Source organism: Pocillopora verrucosa, chromosome 9, assembly GCF_036669915.1.
Source record: "Pocillopora verrucosa isolate sample1 chromosome 9, ASM3666991v2, whole genome shotgun sequence".
Lineage (NCBI taxonomy): Eukaryota > Metazoa > Cnidaria > Anthozoa > Scleractinia > Pocilloporidae > Pocillopora > Pocillopora verrucosa.
In genome coordinates, this window is record NC_089320.1 from 9446696 (window position 1) to 9467706 (window position 21011).

Consider the following 21011-nt stretch of genomic DNA (forward strand, 5'->3'; position numbering starts at 1 on the left):
TGTTCTTGTCAATGCTTCGTATTCTACTAAATATGGATTATGGTGCAGCAGGTGTTGTAGTTCTGCTATAACAACACTAAGTAACACTTGTCCTTCACGTATGAGCACATCTAGATTAGTGGCTGCACAACAGTAATTCTCCTTTAATTTTCAAAAAGCAAGATTAACAATGGAAACCTTATAAAATAAAATAAAAAACATTACATTATTTGTGAACCCATTTTTACGAAATAAGCCTTATTTTTCATTGTTTTGAATTTAAATGAGGGCTTTGTCTTTTTCGTCATAAGTTTGGTTCACAATTTTCAATCGCGCAGAGCACAATTACAGGGCCACTGCGCGGCTTCCGACTGGTAATTGGCAATTACAGCCGTAAATAAAATTAGTTATTCTCGAAAAAAACATGAAAACTCCACATAACACACCTGCGGGAAATTTTCGACGGTGGAACTGACATCTAAAACTTGAGCGGTGCGGTTTCTTTCTATCGATCGTAAATTCCAACCTCTAATAAAGCAATCTTCATATATATTAATCGTGCTTTACTGCGTTCATTGGGGTGACAAACCATAGAAACACTAAAAAAATATTTCATTTGTTTTTTTCACACTATACATTTTAGAAAACATCGTATTTCCATTCATATTCTTGAAATGCCAAGTTTGAAAGTGCTTTTCAGAAGGTGGCTCATGAAAACGCGTTATCGACGACGTCCTGGTCAAGCTGAGCAGTCTCCAAAATGTTGGTTGATGGACCAACGTGGTGGGAAGCTTCTGAAACCCAAATCAAATGGATAGTAAAATTTAAGCATGTAAACAAAAGATGACTGTCTATCAGGCACTGTTATCTGATAAAAGTGCAAATCATCAACATTAAGCGGAAAAATTAATTTCGTTTCCTCGGATCCATGAGACATGCAATCACACAACATTGCAAGTCCGGCTTAGAACCTCTCAAGGGAAAACCATTCATTATTAAATTTTAGATGGTTTAAAACTTACGCAAAGCTTACTTTTTAGAATCCTAATTATTCATATCTCTCAGCTTTAGGATTAGAGGGTAAAAGCAAAAATTCTTCCAGTTTGATACTCGCAGATTAACAGACAAGTCACAAAAACACTGAACTTTTTCAGTACTTGTCAAAAACAACCGTTTGTGATCTATTTCGTCGATGCTTTTGGGTTGGCTTATGTTTTACGAGCATAGTAAAACTTTCGTAAACTGGTAATCTAAGAAAGTAGTCAAACAAGGAATTTCTTAAAATGTGAAAACATTTTGAACAGATCGCGATCACAAAAGATTTTGCGGAATTTCGGATTGTCCGTGGATTGTTCTCAGTCCTTAGACTTAAAGGCTCCTTTAGATACTCTCTGAGTAAAAAAAAAGCCTTTTCACTCTAATAAAGTTGATTTTTTTGTTAAAAATATTCAAACCAAAGGCATATAGTTTCAAAAGTAAAATAGGGAGTAAAATACTTGAAGACTATAGGTCTCACATACGTGTACTCATCTAAACCACTTTACGTCACATAGCTTGTGATATTTTCAATCTAGGATTTTAAAGCTTTAAACTCTATATTTGGTTCTGTTAATCCATCAAACAAGAACGCAAAACCAACAATCTCCTTCTTTCACCAAGGGATCAGTTTGGCTGCAGTCAACCAATTTGGGTTTTCATTATGTATTGATGATCCATTTCTAAACCATGACGCTTCTGCTGGTGATCATTATCCATGGGTGAGTTCTTTTTTAAGCCTCTCTCTTTTCTCCCATCATGTTTGAACCACAGGGTCTACTCCTTTCTCTATCCTTGGATGACGAAAAGAAAAGTTGTTCTCTGAATGTTGAAATTTCGTGAATAATAGTTAAGTGTTTGCTCACAGATCTGTAGAGGGTCTTTTGCTAAAGAAAATGCGATGAGTCTAAGGGTCTAAGATCGGGAACCGTGTATTAAAACTATAGGGAAGGGAATGAGGTTCACCAAGTTTTGAAATAAAAATTGCTCTTCAATTGAAGTCAATTTTTCAACTCGATTTCATTTCATCGTATTTTATCCCAGGTAAAATACGAAAACATTCCTAGAAAGTGGTCTAATGGTCTAAGTCATATTTCCTTAATTTTGTGATAATTACTTAGTTACACGATAGATTGAGATATGAATAAAAGAAAACCTATGGACACAATTGAATTGCGTGGATTATGGGCGTGGGTCATGTTTTGAAAGTTTTTTTCATCACGAGTAACCAAAAATCACGAAATGAAAGACATGTTCATGTGAAGTTTTTCATTTGACAAAATTCCTAAGCTTATCGACTGTGTGAGTCCTTGGTGCAGGTTACATGGCTGCTGGTTACTAACTCTTCAAGGTTTTGATAAATACTTGCATTTTTTCTTTTACCAGATAAGTTGTACGCGAGAAAAAGTTAGAAATTACTTTTTTTCTCTTTATTACGAGAATACTGCATCTTTAACTCCATACCGTATCTATATATTTTATAATTGACTAATTAGGAACGGAGAGTAAAAAAATAATGGGGCAAAATTGCGATAGGAAACAGTGACGTGTCAGCGTAGGTTGACCTTGGGGATTGATTTTTGAATCTCTTTGGTGTTTAATCGCATATAAACCGAGCCACTGGGACCTTAGTCACTCACATTAACTGATGACAGAAAAGACGGTAACTCGGACGCCTTTATTGGCTATTTATAGTCTGTTGTGTATCTATTACATAATGCAAAATTATCTCTGTTGGAATGAGAAGTTGATACGCATTTAATAATACTACTTTGAAAAATAAAGAGATTAATTTATTGAATTAACGTCAAACATAATGATATTAAAAGTCTTCTCAAGTCAAATCTAAGGAGGAGAACGATAGGAATTTCCTGTAGCATCGTCCTGCTTGAGTTTATTAATCGTATATTTTGTCCAATAAATCTCTCTTTGTTAAAAACCAGTTTGACGTCATTCGTCACACGGTTGTCTCGGAGAATCACAGCAGATTGTGGAGTTTCTGGTGGTTTCTAGTAAGCTTGGTCTTACAATTTTAATACTGTAACTTTTTGCTACCCGGCAAAGGAACTGTCGACAACATTCTGTTAGGTGATGCAATCATGATGCCATCGTACTTGATTTGTTATATTGTAAGATTCCGCCCGTTGTAGCTACGTTTTACATCAGGCCTGGTTTCACATGTAGCTAAAGACTTCTTAACTCAGTTGGGTTGGTTATTTTTGTCGGCAAAACGCCGAAAGTTTGAAGAAGCTATTGATACCCTATCGTGGTCTACTTTGGACATTTGTTTACAGTCAAATGTTTCAGACTGCCAAACGTGGTGACTGACAGCAGCGGTCTTCAGTTTAGTAATTTTTTCTTTAGGACTGGGATGTTATGGAGTCGGTCCCCTGGATAGTTGTATAAAGAGGAATTTGGTTTTATGATGCAGTTACGAAAGAACCCAATATAATTGTGCCAAAATAGTGGAAAAAGTACATCTATGAAAGTGAAAGTACATCTGACAGAACGAGAATTTTTTTTTTCGAAAACTTTGTTTGTACTTAATACGGAAGGTTGCCTATCCCAGGGAAGAAAGCGCTGTTACCTTGGTATGCAAAATTTGTATCAATGTGAAAGATCGTTTTTGCCACCCGACAATGTATAAACAGAGAATGGGGGGAACCTTCCCTTCTCAACAATGCTGGCAGATTTTTTTGGTAGAAATCGCAACCAAAAGGACAGTAAATGTCGGCCACTGCCTCGGTTATATTTTTCAGCGGGCTATACTATACACTCTCCATTCGGTTTGATGCGTATACCAATTCGTAAATGACAGGAAAGGACGAGATTTCTGGCTTTTGTAACGGTTAATTTCACAAGTGGTATAAGAGATTTGCTTGTCGTGTTAGCCAAATTAAGGACTGAATTGCGAAGTTTTATCAACTTCTGTGCAATAGAGACAGCGCAATCTAAGAATTCGCGGGATATATGTAAATGTATTCCCGGAAGCGGTATCCCGAATCCCGTTGAGTTTTCGCTCGCAAGCCCTCCCCACTTAAACTCGAAAACTTGCTGCGTGAGCCTAGATATGGTATTAACCCTTTGACCCCTAAGATGACCAACATTTACTTCCTCCTTATATTATCACCCCTGAATCAAACATGAAGGTCAAGAGAATAAAGGAAGAGATCATCAACTGAAGAAGCGCTTGATTATTAAACAAATTCTCCTTGTCAGTACCTTAGGAAATGTGAAAAGAACAGTGTGGACAATATGCATATTGATGTTAGGTCGCAAGGGGTTAGAACATTCGATACTAATGGTACATCTCCTTACTCAATAATTCGAAGAGACGAATAGTCGACTCCCTGTTTCACAAAACTCGTCAGCCCTGAGCGACAAGTGGTTTTATGCCTGCACAAACAGATCTCATCATCACTTCCAATTTCTTTTGTCTCTTGGCTCCAAAACCATCTTCATTGCGAAATTGCGTCGCGTAAGTCCATTGTTCGGCCTAAGATAAATAACTCAGATAACTTCCATCATGAAATAGTAAACACTGACGGTAAGCACCCAACTCAGGCTCACTGTAAATCCAGTTTATTTGGCATTTATATTAATTGATTTCCCGTAAGTATTTATCATAAATTTATCTGTATGAATTATCAACAAAGATAAGTACAATAAGAAAAACTTTGACTGATACTTCTGAATATCAGTTACTGACAATAATTCACAACCGAATTAATCTTATCAACAATAAACTACAAACAAAAAACACAAATCACTAACAGCAAAAGAGTAGATCCTTTCTCTCTCTGCGATTCAGACAAACATCTCAAAATAAGAGATTTTCCTACTCGGTAGCATTGCATTCTTTGTTTATCAGTATAGTTTTTGAAGCCTAATTTAAAAAAAGTAGTTTTCTTCACTTACTTAACATTAAATATATACATGATCATTATAAAAAATATAAGATAATCCATTTATTATTGCGGCGATTTCTTTGACTGAAAGTAAATTGTAAGAATTATCCTGAAGGACTTAATTTTTGACCAGTCTTGACTTTGAATTCCTACCAAGACAGTCTCAGTTCTTGAACAAATATTTATCCTTTTTAAATGTTACATAAGTAAAACACATCACTCATGACGTTTTTTATTAATCAAGCAGTAAGATAAATTATTGGCATGTAAAACTAATTAAATATATTATGATCCTAATTTTAAATTACTTATATTTTGTACTCATAAATTTTTTGTTTGCAATTCTCCATCTTGCAGCTGCTAGATATCTTAAACCTTTTATTAGCTCCTTTGAGAGCTTTGTCCTGGAATTTGTTTGTCGTATAATTTACACGTTACTTCACGTACCTCTCAAAGGTATTAAATATCAGGTTCCATACAAAATGGCCTGTCTGATTACTAGCAAGCTACATTAAGTTGTATTTTATAAGAGCTGATTTTCGAGTGATGACAATCGGTAGTGCTGAATCTACTATGGATTCTAAAACTGAAAAATCACTGGTGTGCTGAACACAGAAAATAAATCAAAGCAAAACTTATCGCAAAATATCGTAAAAAACCGGCCTTTCAAAAGGCGTGTTTAAAACTGAAATCTATCGGCCTGCAGTCCAACTTGTAAGAGACGCTCAGTTATGCTGAAAGCATTTAGGATTTGATTTTTCCTTCAGGAGTTCATTTCAGTCTCGCAGAACTTTTTTATGTTTTTTAGTGCTAGCGTTAATATGACCAGCTGAGTTATGGACAGCTCTGCTCTTTATAAGCTCTTATTAGACCTCAAAAACGTGTATTAAATATTTTTATCACACCACCAATGTACGACCAAAACATACGTTGTCAAATTGGTTTATGATTGACGACTATTAAAATAAATTGAACTTAAGGGGTTTCGTGTTGCAGACCATAATAATCCTTGTCGAAAATGAATAGAAAAAAAATAAATTTTCAACCAGTGATTTCGTTTAGTATTATCATGGTCATGGACGACCACCGTTGTGTTTTTCCTTGAACATCATCTGCTCTAGGGATGGTTTTCATATAGGACATTCCCATACGTGCAAATGACACTGCATACTAACTTGCTTTTTCCCATTTAATTCTTTATAAAACACAGGGGACAGCTGTTCACACTTGCACTTGAAGCCCTTGCCCCGATTGCTCGTAAACTCACTTAGAGTGTAAAATCTTGCATTATTTGTAGCACAAGTGACACCCATTACTCGCTTATCCTGTTGAAATAAAGAAACCATGCAAATATTAAAAGGAAAGTTAATAAATTGACTTCAAGATTACAAGGCGTGATTTCTAGTGTGGTTACGAACGGGCGGTGATCATGGAACCTAAGCATTTGTACAAATGTGAAAAGACTAACCAGTCTACAGGACTCTAAGTATCAACTGAATCGGAATTTTTTTTATTGGTGTTTTATTCAATTGAATAATGAATGTGTAAGGAGTTTTACTTGTTGTTTGTACTGTACCTGTGAAAAATAGTAGAAGGCGTCGCTTTCACCAGAAGTTCTATCAGCCGATACCTTAGTGCTCGAAACAGTTTTGTGTTCACACAGGCTGAAGTTTACGCCTTGCTGCTTGTCGCTAATGGCATCCATTTTCTTTATCTGAAATCAAATACAATAATGAGAAACCACTATAAACAAATCGAATCTTAAATAAAGGGAACATTTAGCGGGTGGTTTTTCTTATTCCAACTCGACACAATTTATTTCCTTTCGCTTGAGTAAAACGGGAAGCGCAAAGAGGTTGTTGGCTACCAAGGCCTGAATTCGTAACATAGAAATTTATGAAAAACGAAAATTGTGAACTCACCTTGTCATTTAACGTTGCGTTCACTGCCGTCAAAGAGGCTCGTAAACGTTTGTGTAAGGAATGAAGTCGTTGCCGTGAAGCGTTTTGCGCAGTATCGATTGCTTGAAGTGTTCTCATCGTGTTGTTCATCCGGGTATATCCTCTCTTAAGACTCGCTACCCGGCTGCTGATGTTCTCATCAGTCTTCTTCAGTTCTCGAACAGAAGACTCGACATCGGTAACATTGATCGCTAACCTTCCGCTCATCCTCTTTGTTATCACCTGATTTTTTCGAAGTTCCTCCACATCTGATGATATCCGAGTGTCTTGGTTATTCAGTTTCTTTACGGACTCGTTTAGTTGTTTGAATTCAGAATCCAATTTTTTCTCAAAGGCTTCATGTGAACTGCGCATCTTCACCCAAACACCATCCACAGTGGCAACCTGATGAGTGAAAATCTTTTATTAGCAGTAACTTAGTTGGAGCCTAGATTACAAAAAAAGATTTTAAAAGCTGAATAGAACAGAATTGTTGACAGCACATACCTTGGTCGCAGTCTTGTTGACTTGGGCCTGCAGAACTTCAACCTGTGGGTGGAATGAATATGAGAAATCAGGCTCCTCTTCCCTATCTCACTAAAGCGTCACTACAACGATGACTTAATCACAGCGTTCTTTGGATTGTCGCGAGTCCCCATTTGTGTTTAGTGCAGGAAGTTGTTGATAAATAGATATTTATTTTCTCATTTATATTTTTTTCACATTTGAGGATTATCTCTCATGTAGCAAAATAGTCTCATAGGAATGTCACAAAGGCACACAGAAAGTAGAGACCGTTTTCCCATCCAGTATCGCCTCACTTTCCCCTCCCTAATAAAAAAGAGAATATTCAATGATATTGATAAAAGTAAAAAATAAAACAACTCGAACCTGACTCTCATGTCTCGTGACAAAATTTTTCAATGCGTTATCTTTCGCCTCCTGTAAAGTCAAGAAAAATGGACGTTTATTCAGTTGGCTTTGTTACTCTCCCTGCTCTTACGTAAAAACACTTGTTTAATAATTAGGTGCTGGCCAGCTGGACAGCAGACAGTTTTTTGTTTCCCACGGTCACAGTATCCGACCGCGAGCTGTGAAATGGATTGTAAAGTTTGAGTTTCTTTTAAAATCTCTTTCGTTTTCTGTATTCAACAATTTCCGCCCTCACTTGTGATGAGATTTCTTTTCTTCAATAATGACAACAGTTTGTCTTCAGCTGAGTTTAAGTCAGATAGAGTAAAATTCAATGAAGTGTATAAACAAAACAAAGGCCCGCTGTTCGTATGCGTGGCCACACAAGATCTGCAACCTCCGGTGAAGCGTAATTCGATGCTCCATAAGAAGGTATGTTCTGTTCTCTGTGCGGAAAAGTTATGTCGGCAACGGAAATACTGTGTAAGCAATCCATCACATGCAAGCTAAATACTAAATGGACTCTGATCCCACACATGCCTTCCTTTTCTAACCATAATGAAACCCTAGGCTTAGCATCTTAAAAATAGTTTCGCGGCTCAAATTTAATCAGGCTTTGAGTACGAAAGTGGGAAAAAATACCCGCACTATTAACTTACATCTTACCATTTTACTTTTCATGGTTGACATCTCATTTTCTAAAGCCTCAATTCTGCTCAGCAAGCTCTGCACAGAACTCTGCATTTCTGGTCTCGGTGTATCAGGCTTGGTTCCTGAGATTGAAAAGAAATTCCAAGTAAGCTTTCCTTGGAAGCGAATTCGAAAGATTTGAATGTCCAAGGTAACGACCAAATGACGGAATACTGATCATTCCCATTTTAATTTTAAAAGGTTTGAAACACTATTTAACTTCTGCCAACACTGGCGTGAATGGCTTGGGCTTATATAAAATGCGAACTTTTGTGGGAAACAGATACTTTTCAGATTTCAGAAATGATAATTGAAGTATTTGATTGATGTGGGTAAATAGACCCTTCTTCGTGAGACATGCGGCTTTCAAATTCCGCCTAAATCGTGACCTTGTGACACAATCAATATTTCCCGCTAAAATACTGATTGCCTGAGACGAAAATAGTCAAAGGGTAGAAACTCAAAATGAATGAGAATAATCGGATGAAGAAAGCGTAGGAAAAGGTTACGGATCATTTCGTGATGTCACCTTCCTACAACATAATATAATATAAACATTGTCTATAGAAATGCAAAACTGCGACCAAAGGGTTGAGTGCTCATCACAAATTAATAAACAAAGAGTAGGAAAGAACGCCGCCACCCATACGAGTGTGTTTGATTTCCAGCTCGCCTGCGGCTATAATGTCGAAGATAAGAAAGCGTTTATATTTCTAAATTGAATCAACAGTCTTTTTCCTCTTTCCGTTTGCGGGCTACTGGAATGTGACCTTTCATAGCGGCATATTTTCGTTATCAAAGATTCTCTCATGGTTCCACCGCTCTCTACGCACGCAATCTGGCTGGCGCGAAACACAATAAACTTTTCACTTTCTAAGGTGTCATGGGTTATACCTTTATAACTCGAACTTAGTTATGATCTTCCACTAACTACGTTTGAGCAAAGAGACAATTGTATAACTTTCGAATTTCATTGATCTGAAGTACAGGAGGTTGTAGGGTTTACGCGCCAAAAGGACATTCCACAAATTTCCGCCGTTCATTTTTTTCAGTGTTTCTCCCAGGCAAGCCAACGATTAACGGTTTGATATACATGTATCAATTCCAGAGAGAACTATGTAGACTTTGGTGCTATTTCGCTGAAGGATCTAAAGAAATTGTCTTAAAATAAATTGCCGTAAAAACGTAAGACTTCCGGAGCGAGATCATACACGGACTCGTTAAATTATTTACATTAGTACATTCCTTGGTGAATAAATGAATGAATAAACTGATGTGCAAGTATCAATGAGTTCGTAGTGAGTGACCTTTCCACGTGAACACTACAAAGAGCATCCCTTCTCAACTCCATTCAGAGGATCAATTTTCTAGTTTGTTTTGACATTTATAGCAATCAATTTGATAGTGTCCAGCAACTGTAGTTGGTACGTGGAAGTATGCACAAAATTTGGCGCCCACATATCCCATTCAGCTTTAGCTACTCTCACGTGCACAAATTAAGCAAACTTATTTTCATGCGCGTATTCTTCGTTTTAGTAAGGGGGGTGAAGAAATATGAAATAAGAACACACCCCCTGCAGTAGTTTTTAACATACCTGTGTTGAAATCTTTGCAGCCACACTTTGGACCCAATGTGCCGTTAATAATTAAAATCACTAATACAAGCGCTGCTACAGAAAAGGCAAGAATAAGGAAGAGTATTAATTTGCTTAGACAGCTGTCTTTCTTCCAAGAAGGGAGGCCACTTGCACTGCACACTGACAGTGCGCTTAAATCGTCTGAACATTCAGTGATTTGTCTCACGCGCTGCTTCAGAGGCCCGGTTGGTTCATATAAATCATTGTCTTTACGTCTAGGGCCTTTTTCTTTACTTTCCACCCCTACACTTTGTAATTCCTCATAATCGTGAGTTGGGTCATACGCGGCGTTATGGTGTACTTCTCTGTCTCTGGGGAACTGACCACTCCTTGAATAAATAGATTCGTAGCTTCGCGAGCCATCGCAGTTCGGAGAATCCATGGGTAGTGTAACGTACAATGCCAAATTTTCAAACTTTTGTTGTCTAACGTCTTGGATCACTTCTATATCGCTGTTGTTGCTGTTATTGTCTGATCAAGAGTCCAAAAGTGTAAAACCATAGGTAACTCGCGGCGTGTGTGTATGACTGACGGCAAACGATTCTACCTGATATCTAACCTGTCACAGGTATTATGTACGCAAAGCGCTTCCGCGCTCTTTATGACGTGTTCAGATCACGTGTTCAGAGAGTGTATCCGTCAGTTATGATATGTCTGTCATCCCACGATAGCTTCAGGTGTTAGCTTTAGTTTGAGCCGATGTGAAAATATTTTTCTTGAAACAGTCAATGCAGAGTGAGGAGGAAACAATTTTATTGCTGGGGGTTTGATGTTGCAGCTCCAGAATGGTGGTTAATTTTTGAAGAAAGAATAGAATGTGTAAGAAAAAACATCAGGCATCTTCCATTAAAGATAAAATGAAGTGATATTTTCATTCCATTGGGCAAACTGATCATAGAGGAGTTTCCTTGATTCAGCATCGTTGACGTTCTTTGAATTAGGATTGTTTGTTTGTTTACTTTTAAAACGCTAGATTAGTTTTCAGCGACCACCAGTGCATTGATATCTTTTTCTTTATGATGACCGACATGGAATTTCCTATCTCCTGTTGTCTTAATAAGCAAATCCGGGAGGTTGAACCCTACACCTTCTCAATAATATTACAGACGATCAAAGCGAACACATTCGGCGACGAACTGGTGTTTCCCCGCTGGAAACCTGTGGATTGCAACGTGATGATGCACTCTTACAATATCATATTATAACTCTCGTGTAAGAGAGGGACTAAACGGTGTCTCTTACATGAATCATATAATGACCACGAGGTTTATTCAGAGCGAGTTTAATTATGTTATACAACAACTCTCGTTGACCCCAGCTGCAATACGTACATTCATACTTCTTTGGAGTAAAAAAGGGGTTTACAAACTTCACACCTCATAAGGTGTTGATTGTTGTTTTCTTCTCTTCCTAAAATATCCAAATTGAAGTGTTTGGTTATTCGCGTCAATTATCATGAGTTACGCAGTCAATTTCTTTAGTTCCAACAGAACAGACATAAAATACGCCCTCCGTGACTTAATTACGTCTCAAAGAAAGGCGCTTTAGGTTAAGTATTTGAAAAATATTAAAAATCATGTAAATCGAGCCATTCAAGCTCTTTTTCGATCAAATGTAACGCCATCTTTCATGTATTACTAGCCACGTCGACCTAACTAGCCTAATGCAAATTTCCAAACTTTTCGATTTGGCAAAGCTGAAAGTAGCTCATCTGTAGCTAAAACGTTTGCTCTTCCTCTTACGAAATTCTCTTGAACGGTCATGTACGTGCTTACGGCCGACAGTGCGTAACTGATCCAAAGAACACGTAGGCTACAAGGCTTAGTTTTATTTTTCTGTCATCACGTAACAATGTTCAGCAGTTTCACTTGAGGGTCACACCCATTACTTTCAAACGTTTGAAAGACCGTACTCCAGAAATGTTACAGGATTCATGTAATAACGATTTCACTCCAAACTTCTTCCCGTTCGCGCTTTTCTTTCTCCTCTTACACATGTTGCGTGAGCAGACGAGATGAATCAAACCATGTGGTTTGATTGGCTACATGAGTGGGCTGAGCGGGCTTCTCTTGCCCAATCGCAATCTCAGAAACCACATGGTTTGTACCTTTGAACATCTTAGAATTTTACTCGCAGTTATTGCAGTAAGGAAAAATAGCAAAATGGTTACTTAAAGGTACAATAACCTTCCACATACGGATAAGGTTGTTTTGAAAAGACAGAGACAAACTAGACAGCCCAGTCTCGACGCTAATCAGTGCGGTTTGCATAGCAACCCAATCTCCAAACAAATGTAATCCTGTGCATATAAAAGATTTTTACTTTAGTCAAACTGAAGTGACTTCATTAGAATTGACAAACAAGGGTCAAAGGAAAACTGTTTTGTTATTTCCTTAAATCTCAGCACGAGTACTAAGCACAGATGATGTGCTTTCATCTGGAGCATCATCTGAAATGCCCTAAGCATAACCAAATATAATCAATAATCAAAGCATGATTAAATATATCAATAATCATCTGAAATGCCCCAAGCATGATCAAATATTGTAAAAAAAAAGATACATGGTGACGAGTAACCAGTTGACTTACTTAGAGTCTGACGAGGTAACAGAACATGAAGTCCTTCAAACTTCACGATCCTTGTCTTAAGCAATTGAGCGTTAAGAGGCGATGTCATCACTTTATCATGCATTACAAGCAATTTCTCGAATTGTAAAGAAGAAACGGGAACTGCAACTTTTCCTTCTGCCAATATTGAACTCAGAAGACAGGCATAATCATGTAAGTTCGCAATGCTCCATGGTTTCAAAGCATGCTGGTATCTCGAGTGCTGTTCCTCACGTAACATCGCGTTCAGGATAAACCATTGTGGCCTGACATTCCTTCACTTCAGTTAGAGCGCGTGACTCGTGTATGAAAACAGTGAATTCGACTCCCTGTACATAAGTGAAAAATGGAATATATTTAGAATATTCATTTCTATGTATGAAAGTTTAAAACTAATGAAGGTGGAGGCAGTAAATGGGATAAATGCAGGCGACATTGAGAAAAGTAATCGTGACCATGGTAAAAAAATATTAAAGTTCTCACCCAAAACAAAATTATCTATCACAACGTTATAGCGAATGCTCCTTCTGGTGCATAATGATACAGATGATACACATCGGTCATTGTGTTCCAGCAAAGAAGCCAAGAGGCTAACGCTGCCCCACCCCCACTCCTATGCAGTTTGGATGACAAAGGCACTTGTCAGAAAAAAAAATACCTTGACACAGGCATACACTCAATCACTTTCCTTTTGATCTCGAGTCAACTGAAAGCGTAAACAATTCAGTAACCGCGTCTTCTTGTAATTGCCGCGATTAGGATGTGAAAAATTGTACTGTTGTCCTTCAACGGACATGTGCTAGCGTATAATTCAATAAAGAGTCATGCTATGTCATACCTGAGTAGCTGCTGCTCTTGTGAAGGCCGCATTTGCTGTGCAAGTTATGGCTTTCAACGAGTCTCCAGTACCAAAGATAATCTAAAGAACAAAATTAAGTAGGTGAGAGAAAACGATTTGCAGTTTTTTTTCTAAAATATTCAGTCCTGAATTGAACTTAAAAGGGAACCTTTGATCGTTCCTTGATACTTCCACTTGTTCGCACGCTAAGGGACCTCTCTGAAGGATTATCTTCAACAACTGTAACATTTTCAAGGAGAGCCCTGAAAAACACTAACAGTCAGACTTATGTTGACTATTTTCACTACTGACTCTGTATTTTCACACTGTTCGAAACCGATAGTTGTCGCTTGCTCATGATCTTTCATCCGTACTTCTCGCCGTAGATAGTTTTGTATACCTAAAGTAGTTCCAAAATTGTCAACAAAATGCATCGCACTTTTTTCGGCCTTGTAGATTGGTATCAGTCAACAATCGGTTAATTAATAGATAGTACTGGTAAACTTTCGGTTTTCACTGAGACATATAAAACCACGTTTGGAGATTCCATCCATTTTTTTTAAAAATAAGATTAGGCGTCCTTTTCCTGGGAAAATTTTGCTGAAATAGCAAGTAAAGGTAAAACAATGTCATAATAACCGTTTTTCATCTTGTTTGCATCAGAGCTCATTGTCTTTAAAATAAATTACCGACAAAACCGAGGTTTCAGAAAAACAAAACACGCATTGGAAGTATGTATCAACAAGTTAACTTTAAGACAGTGCACTTTGTACTTTGTCTGATTTCAATTCAAACAATATACATGTTCATGTACCTGGCCCGCTCCTGTTCTTTACGACCACCAATTGTTTGTAAAATGGCGTCGAAGTCTCTTACTGCTGACTGACATGCGAATAACTTTTTCCCTAACATGCGTTAATCAATCAAAGAAATAAATTGTTAGGTTGCAATACTGCAGGAAATACCCTTGAGAGTACCACTTTTGTATCCACATATTCATCATTACACTTCAGGTACACGTAGCATAATCACAACTCCTGTTCGTTCTCGCAAAGTCAGCTGTCTAGCTGGCAAGACAAGCACGGTTCATAAAACAATCTCTGACGATAGAGTGCATTCAGGTCATAGAGATAATTGGCAAATGCTTTGGGCCAAAAAAGGAATCTAGTTTTTACGAGACTCCCTATGTTAATCAGAAAACAAAAGGTCACTTAATGGACGCAAAGGTTAAGAAAGAGAGACTATTTTGACCTTTCAATCGAAGTTAGAGTGGATAGCGCAGGAACGTGGAGAGAAGTAACAGAATCGTGGGGTGGTGAGTTGGGAACTTATATGTGCTAATAAAATGGCAGCTCAAGTCGTTTGCAGTGGAATGTTAAAATGATGTTTGAAAGTCGGTGCATGTGTTAACCTCAAAGCTAAGCAAGACATGACATCACAAACGAAAATACATTTAGATGTTTAGAACAGAAGTATGTGATAGAAGAACTAATCAAGTAAGTTTCATCATTTGTCAACAGATGCTGCAGGAGGCACTCTTACTAAGGTGTTCAAACCTAGACTCTGTATGGGACACAATCTGTTCATTTTGCTGGTCTGTTTAACCCTTTAATTCCCATGTGTGACCAAGACAGAATTTCTCCTTACAATATCAATACAATATCAAGCAAACAAGCGATGAGAATAAAGAAAAATATTAGTTAGGGATTAGTTGATCCAATACCAAATTCTCAAAACTAACATTACAAGAACTATATGGCAGACAGTAGGGAGAATTACTAAAGAGATCTTGGGAGTTAAAGGGTTAAAGAAAAATAAGTAGTTGTGTAGGAAACACCTTGCAACACCAAACTTACACCCTGTTCAAGTTTTCTAATCAAGAATTATACTGGCCCATTAAGATTATAGGGAACCAAATGCTGTTGAGCTGCACATGCAGTACCAGTTTGCTTCAATGTCAAACAAGGATGCATACCCCTCCCCCAGGGAACTGACATTGAGAGTGCTATGTAAAATATTGGAAACCTTTGGAGTTGTAATCTACAAGAGATATCAGTTACAAGGGAGAAAGGTGATCAGAGAACAACACTATTGCTCCCCCTGGGCAAAAAGTTCTGGTGCTCATTATTCTGCATTTCTAAAAAAAAAAACTTGATTGGTTATAGGAAGTACTGATTGACTAAAACATGAAACATTATTGAAAAAAACTATTCCAAGTCAAATGCATTTTTTGTAGTATGACCTTTAAAGAAGGCCTTCAACTTTGGAAGCACTGGATTATGCTGCTCTTCTCTTGCTTGTGTGGTCAAAATGGCCTCCTATAGAGTAAATAAATAAGTACACAAATTCAACAAATTAGCAATAGGTCTGTGAGGGACAACAAAAACTTTAACAACTACAGACTAAGTTAATTTTCATATCTCATGAAATTCAAAGCCCACTCTAGGTGTCAAATACAGACTAAGTTAATTTTCATATCTCATGAAATTCAAAGCCCACTCTAGGTGAATAACAAGATTACTCAAAAATGAAGAACAAAATGAAAAAAAGATACTCCATTTGTTGACTGCTATAGTTAAAAAATTGTTTTAAACTGGATAATTCCAACTTGAGAATTCTGACTAATTCATTCTTTTAAAAGAGACCAAATGAATCCTTAAGTGATAGACTTATCTGAGAGTTCATTACAATCAATGATACTAAAGAAGCATATAATCTTTTACTTAGAACATGCTGCCAGTACCTTGAAGATAAATCCACAGCTTCCATTGGTTAAAGCAGATACATAAGCAATCATAGTGGTGACGTCAAGATTAATAGAAGCACTGAATGAAAATCAAACCAATCATCATTCAAGGTACCTTAAATAACAACATATTCCTTAGCCTTGCCAAAATAAAAAGCAAACTCTAAACTTGAAGATGTAACTTAATGACACATCTAGGATAAAATAACTACATAGGAGCACCCCTTGAAACTAATAAGGGCCCCATTTAACCATAGTGGAAAAAAATACACAAGAAGACCAATAATAGATAACTTTAAAAGGTGAATAATCTTATTCAGTGGATCTTTAAAAAAAATCCTGAACTTTCTTATAACTACCTAAATCTGTTTGGCTCAATCTGTGATAGGTTAACTTTTTATAAAACTTGAGTATCATTGACTTGTGAAGGAGCTTTAATTGATTTTCGTTTACACAATCCATTCTGAATAACACAGTATAAATTTTTAAGTATTTATAAAGTTGTGGGGCATTTATTTTGAAGTACCTCTTTAAATAAAGAGAGAATAATACATGGGGGCACATAGATGTGGAATTTCTCTTTGAGTGTTCAAATCAATAGCTCGAGAGGAAGCACAGCTAACAAGTGAGATGAGGAGTTGAACATAAGAAGGGAAATTTCACATCTACAAGCAACCATGTAATAGTTTGTTTATTATATAAACACAAAAGCCCTTTCCTGACAGGAAAAGTCAACTTTATTAATGAATGAAAATAAAAGGATCAACAATCCCCAAATAAAAGTTGTAAAGTGCATTGGCACTGAGGCTCAAGATAGAAAAATGTGTTGAAACTTTTTAAAAACAAACAATGGGAATAACTTTCAAAATAAAAAATTCTCAGTTATTGACTTGGGATCTTTACTGGCAGAAGAAAACATTTCAGGTACATGGCCAAAATCAGCCTGTGACAAATCTTCCAGTTGTCAATTCTTGTTCTCAGCTGCCAGAGATGCCATTACCAAAGCCACTGAGTACATAACTTTCAGTTTTTCTTTCTGTAATTTGGTTTTCTTCTATTAATCTGATTTTGTTCATCACTTGTATGATTACAGACCAAATTGTATTCCACTCTGTCCTATTACCATTATAAATTGGACCTAACCCAACTCTATTACCATTATTCCCTGTATTAAAAATTTGATCTTGCAGTTTGACAGGTAAGATAAACTTGTTTATATACGCACAAGGAAACAAAGGAATGCTAATGCCATGCTGATATTATGTACAAACCATTCATAAAATTCAACAGGAATCCTGTTATCTGTGAATGTGTCATCAACACATGTACAGGCCAAAGCATCTTTCTCAGGGTCAGGTAAAAGTTTTCCTTTGACACAAATACCCATGCTTCTCAAGGCTTCTAATACAAATGAGAATATCAAAGACATGCTGTTGTCCATTGTATAAATAAATTGAAGAGTTTGCATGCTTTTCAAGTATAATAAATCACACTAAAACCTGGGAAAAATTTAATATCATTCAAAAGAAAAGTATTTTAACTTATACATATCAAATTATTTCAAAATTGATTCAGTTATATTCTCCTTTTCATTTTCATGTATGAACTCACTTGCCAGAGATTCTGTGATGCCCTGGCAACATAAAATTATAACAACTGGAGGTGAATAATTCACAGGGTGTTGGTTGCTTGCTTCTATTAATTCCTGAAAAAAATGAGGAAAATAATACCAAAGTATCATCATCTGACTCAATTGATACAGCCTTTACTCCAGTTCATGAAAATGTAAAGCACAAGATTGCATCAAATAATAACGACAGTAAGCACCTTTGCTTGTTGGACAATGTCTTTTTCGCCAAAGTTTCCTTGCCCTAAAAAATAAATGTGTAAATATAGTAAATAACAAGTACAATATTAAATGCCAAAGTAATAAGAGCAAACTTCAGCAAAACTTGCTTTGAGCTTTTCCATGAAAAATGCAAAGTTAGTGCAGTGTTTAACGAATAGAGAAGCCTTGAATGTGCTCTGTTCTGTCAAAAGGCATGCTCAAAGCAGCTAGGGGTACAAATGAAGTGTAGGGAGAAACAATTAAAAATAATTAATTGCATAGTCAAATAAAAAGCTGAGTAAATTTCGAGTTTTGACCTGAAAAAAAAAAACTTTAAAAAGTAATTTTAATTCATGTACAAAAATATACCTTGCCATGTCCTGTGCAATGCAGAGGCATTTCTTGCAGTGACCTTAATCCAACAGCAGCCACTATTGCCAACAATATCCACAGTACAATTTGACTGTGTTGAGCTTTTTTCCACATAAGAAAATGGCTTGAATACAGCAGTAACATTGCTTTCACTTTCCACAGTCTCTAACACAGCTTCAAGGAATGAAAGATTGGTGCTTTTGATGTGTGGGTGCTTCAAAGTCAGCTCAGAGCCTTTTAACTGTGGAATTTTTTTAAAAATTATTCAAACAGTGTTAATAAATGGATCAATAAATCAATGAAATCTCTCTGGTTCATCTTGAAGTATTCAGTTACAGAGTTAAGCTCAATCACACACACACACACACGATACATATACATATATATACACAGTATGTGTGCGATGTTTACATGTTGAAAAGTAGTATGATTAATTATACATATCACCACTATTTGTATGCGGCGCAGTTGACGAAGAGACAGCACCGAATCACGCTGAATTCATAGCTTCTTTTACATCTGTACACACGCCTCCCTGTCTCTACAGGTGTGGTTAAGTTGGGGAAATATATTTTGACGCCACAAAAATTCTTTTCAATAAACAATCACGGGACGACCACCGATATAATTACCTCACAAATTAAAATTTTATTTTAAAATTAAAACGAGCAACAGATAAAATTTCCCCACCGAAACAGTTGGCAGTCAGTACTCACGGATGTTAAGAATTTTAACTCTGCTAATAACTTCTTCTTTAGCTTCGTTAAACCTTCTATTGTTTTCTTTAAGGTACTGCACCTTTCCAATAGTTCATGTATTTTTGCTATTCTCTCTGTTACTAACTTCTCAGGAAACTCTTCTTCCGCCATTTAGCCCAACAATGACCGTCAACAGCCTGGACTCTAGAATTTTAGAAATTCTAGAAATTCTGGAAAATCAGTACACTGGAACACTTGAGAACAGGAACGAGTCCTACCCTTCCCCTGCGCGAAAAAGAAATTTTAAATAGCAGTATAAGCCTGGAGTGTGGCTCTAGTGAGGTGGTCTTAGGATTCTGAGGATTCGTCCTTTTGATGAGCGGCGATCGATTCATCAGAAAATATTTGCCCAATGTTTGCGTTGTCTCCGGTAAGCCGTTGGTGTTTCATGGCTATCATAAAAAGGACATGAGACAAAAAATTCCTAGGTGTTACGTCTTTTGGTTACATATCACATCCTCGCAGCTAAGAACACTACTGAAACGAGTAGTTGTAAATAGGACCTGAAAAAAAAATTCAGGCCCGTACGGGATTTGAACCCATGACCTCTGCGATACCGGTGCAGCACTCTACCAATTGAGCTAACAAGCCAACTGGGAGCTGAGCAATGAATTGGGTCCAAATAAACATCCAAGTGAATGGATTTTTTTTTTTTTTTTTTTTCAGGTCCTATTTACAACTACTCGTTTCAGTAGTGTTCTTAGCTGCGAGGATCTCATAATTTCATCTCTCCACCGCAGTGCAAATATATGAATTTTCATATATCTAAAATCTTCATTCACTTGGATGTTTATTTGGACCCAATTCATTGACCAGCTCCCAGTTGGCTTGTTAGCTCAATTGGTAGAGTGCTGCACCGGTATCGCAGAGGTCATGGGTTCAAATCCCGTACGGGCCTGAATTTTTTTTTCAGGTCCTATTTACAACTACTCGTTTCAGTAGTGTTCTTAGCTGCGAGGATCTCATAATTCGAGACTGACTTTGTTCTCAAGACGCGCAATATGTCTCCTTTCAAAAAACTCTTATTAGCGTAACGTGGGTGGCGAGATAAAAATTTGTGTACTTAAATTTTTTAGTGGCCTTATGAAATCTAGAGTGTCGAAATTGGGACCATTTAAAATTTCAGCATCGGAGAAATAAATTTTTCAGTTGTGGCGGTGAATACCAAGTATACTTGACGTGGAGCAGGTGAGGTTTGCTTTCAGAGTCGGCAGAAGTATACCATAAGCTCATCGAGCGAGTGATTTTTTTCGTAATCGTCATTATAATGATTTAATTATAGTTCTGTGTATTGATAGCCAATTGTTTACTATATAACTCCGTCTTCCTTCCCGGCTCAGTAGGGGACGCAGCCGCCTTATAGCACCGCGTTTGTGTTTGTGTCTATGTAACGCGCGATGGAGTCGCATCTCATTCAGTGGCAGTAGCTCCGGCTGAATGGACCACTTGGCTCGAGTGCAGACTTTTCACATGCCTCTTACTCAGGGGTATAAAACCTTGGGTTGGGATTTTACTCCCCTAACATTCTATTACCGCTGAAACTTAATGTCGATTTTGCTTTTTTAAGGCGATATTGTTCCTTCAGGTAAAGTCATTATTTCAAGGCTTTAGTTATTATTAACATTACTATATTTCATTGTCATTCAAGTTAAATAAACTGAGCAAACTCAACAGACGGTCATCAGATGGATATCTTGAATGCGGAGGACTGGATAAATGTAACATTTGCTTTATATCGTTTCAGGTTCATTGAGAAGTTAA

At 37.1% G+C, this 21011-nt stretch overlaps 2 protein-coding genes across 3 annotated transcripts; both read right to left on the reverse strand.

Moving 5' to 3' along the window:
* Window positions 1-4574: 4574 nt before the first annotated feature.
* Window positions 4575-10662, reverse strand: LOC131796932 (calcium-binding and coiled-coil domain-containing protein 2). Its single transcript, XM_059114554.2, has 7 exons — window positions 10060-10662; window positions 8441-8547; window positions 7754-7804; window positions 7370-7411; window positions 6845-7267; window positions 6499-6636; window positions 4575-6247 (listed from the first exon to the last, which is right to left on the reverse strand). Exons 1-7 carry the CDS (start codon window positions 10481-10483, stop codon window positions 6053-6055), a joined length of 1380 nt encoding a protein of 459 aa, XP_058970537.2. The 5' UTR covers window positions 10484-10662; the 3' UTR covers window positions 4575-6052.
* A 1249-nt stretch (window positions 10663-11911) lies between these two features.
* Window positions 11912-19366, reverse strand: LOC131796910 (UPF0415 protein C7orf25 homolog). Of its 2 annotated transcripts, XR_010718668.1 has the most exons (12): window positions 19209-19366; window positions 18490-18733; window positions 18120-18163; window positions 17904-17997; window positions 17564-17693; window positions 16290-16371; window positions 15789-15864; window positions 14361-14451; window positions 13716-13809; window positions 13547-13627; window positions 12691-13037; window positions 11912-12400 (listed from the first exon to the last, which is right to left on the reverse strand). XR_010718668.1 is itself a non-coding variant. In XM_059114529.2 (11 exons), the coding sequence occupies exons 1-11, from the start codon at window positions 19359-19361 to the stop codon at window positions 12939-12941; spliced, it is 1188 nt and encodes a 395-aa protein (XP_058970512.2). In that variant the 5' UTR covers window positions 19362-19366; the 3' UTR covers window positions 11912-12938. The 2 variants fall into 2 exon arrangements, 1 of the variants encoding a protein (XP_058970512.2); XM_059114529.2 differs by having other exon boundaries at window positions 11912-13037.
* Window positions 19367-21011: the final 1645 nt, after the last annotated feature.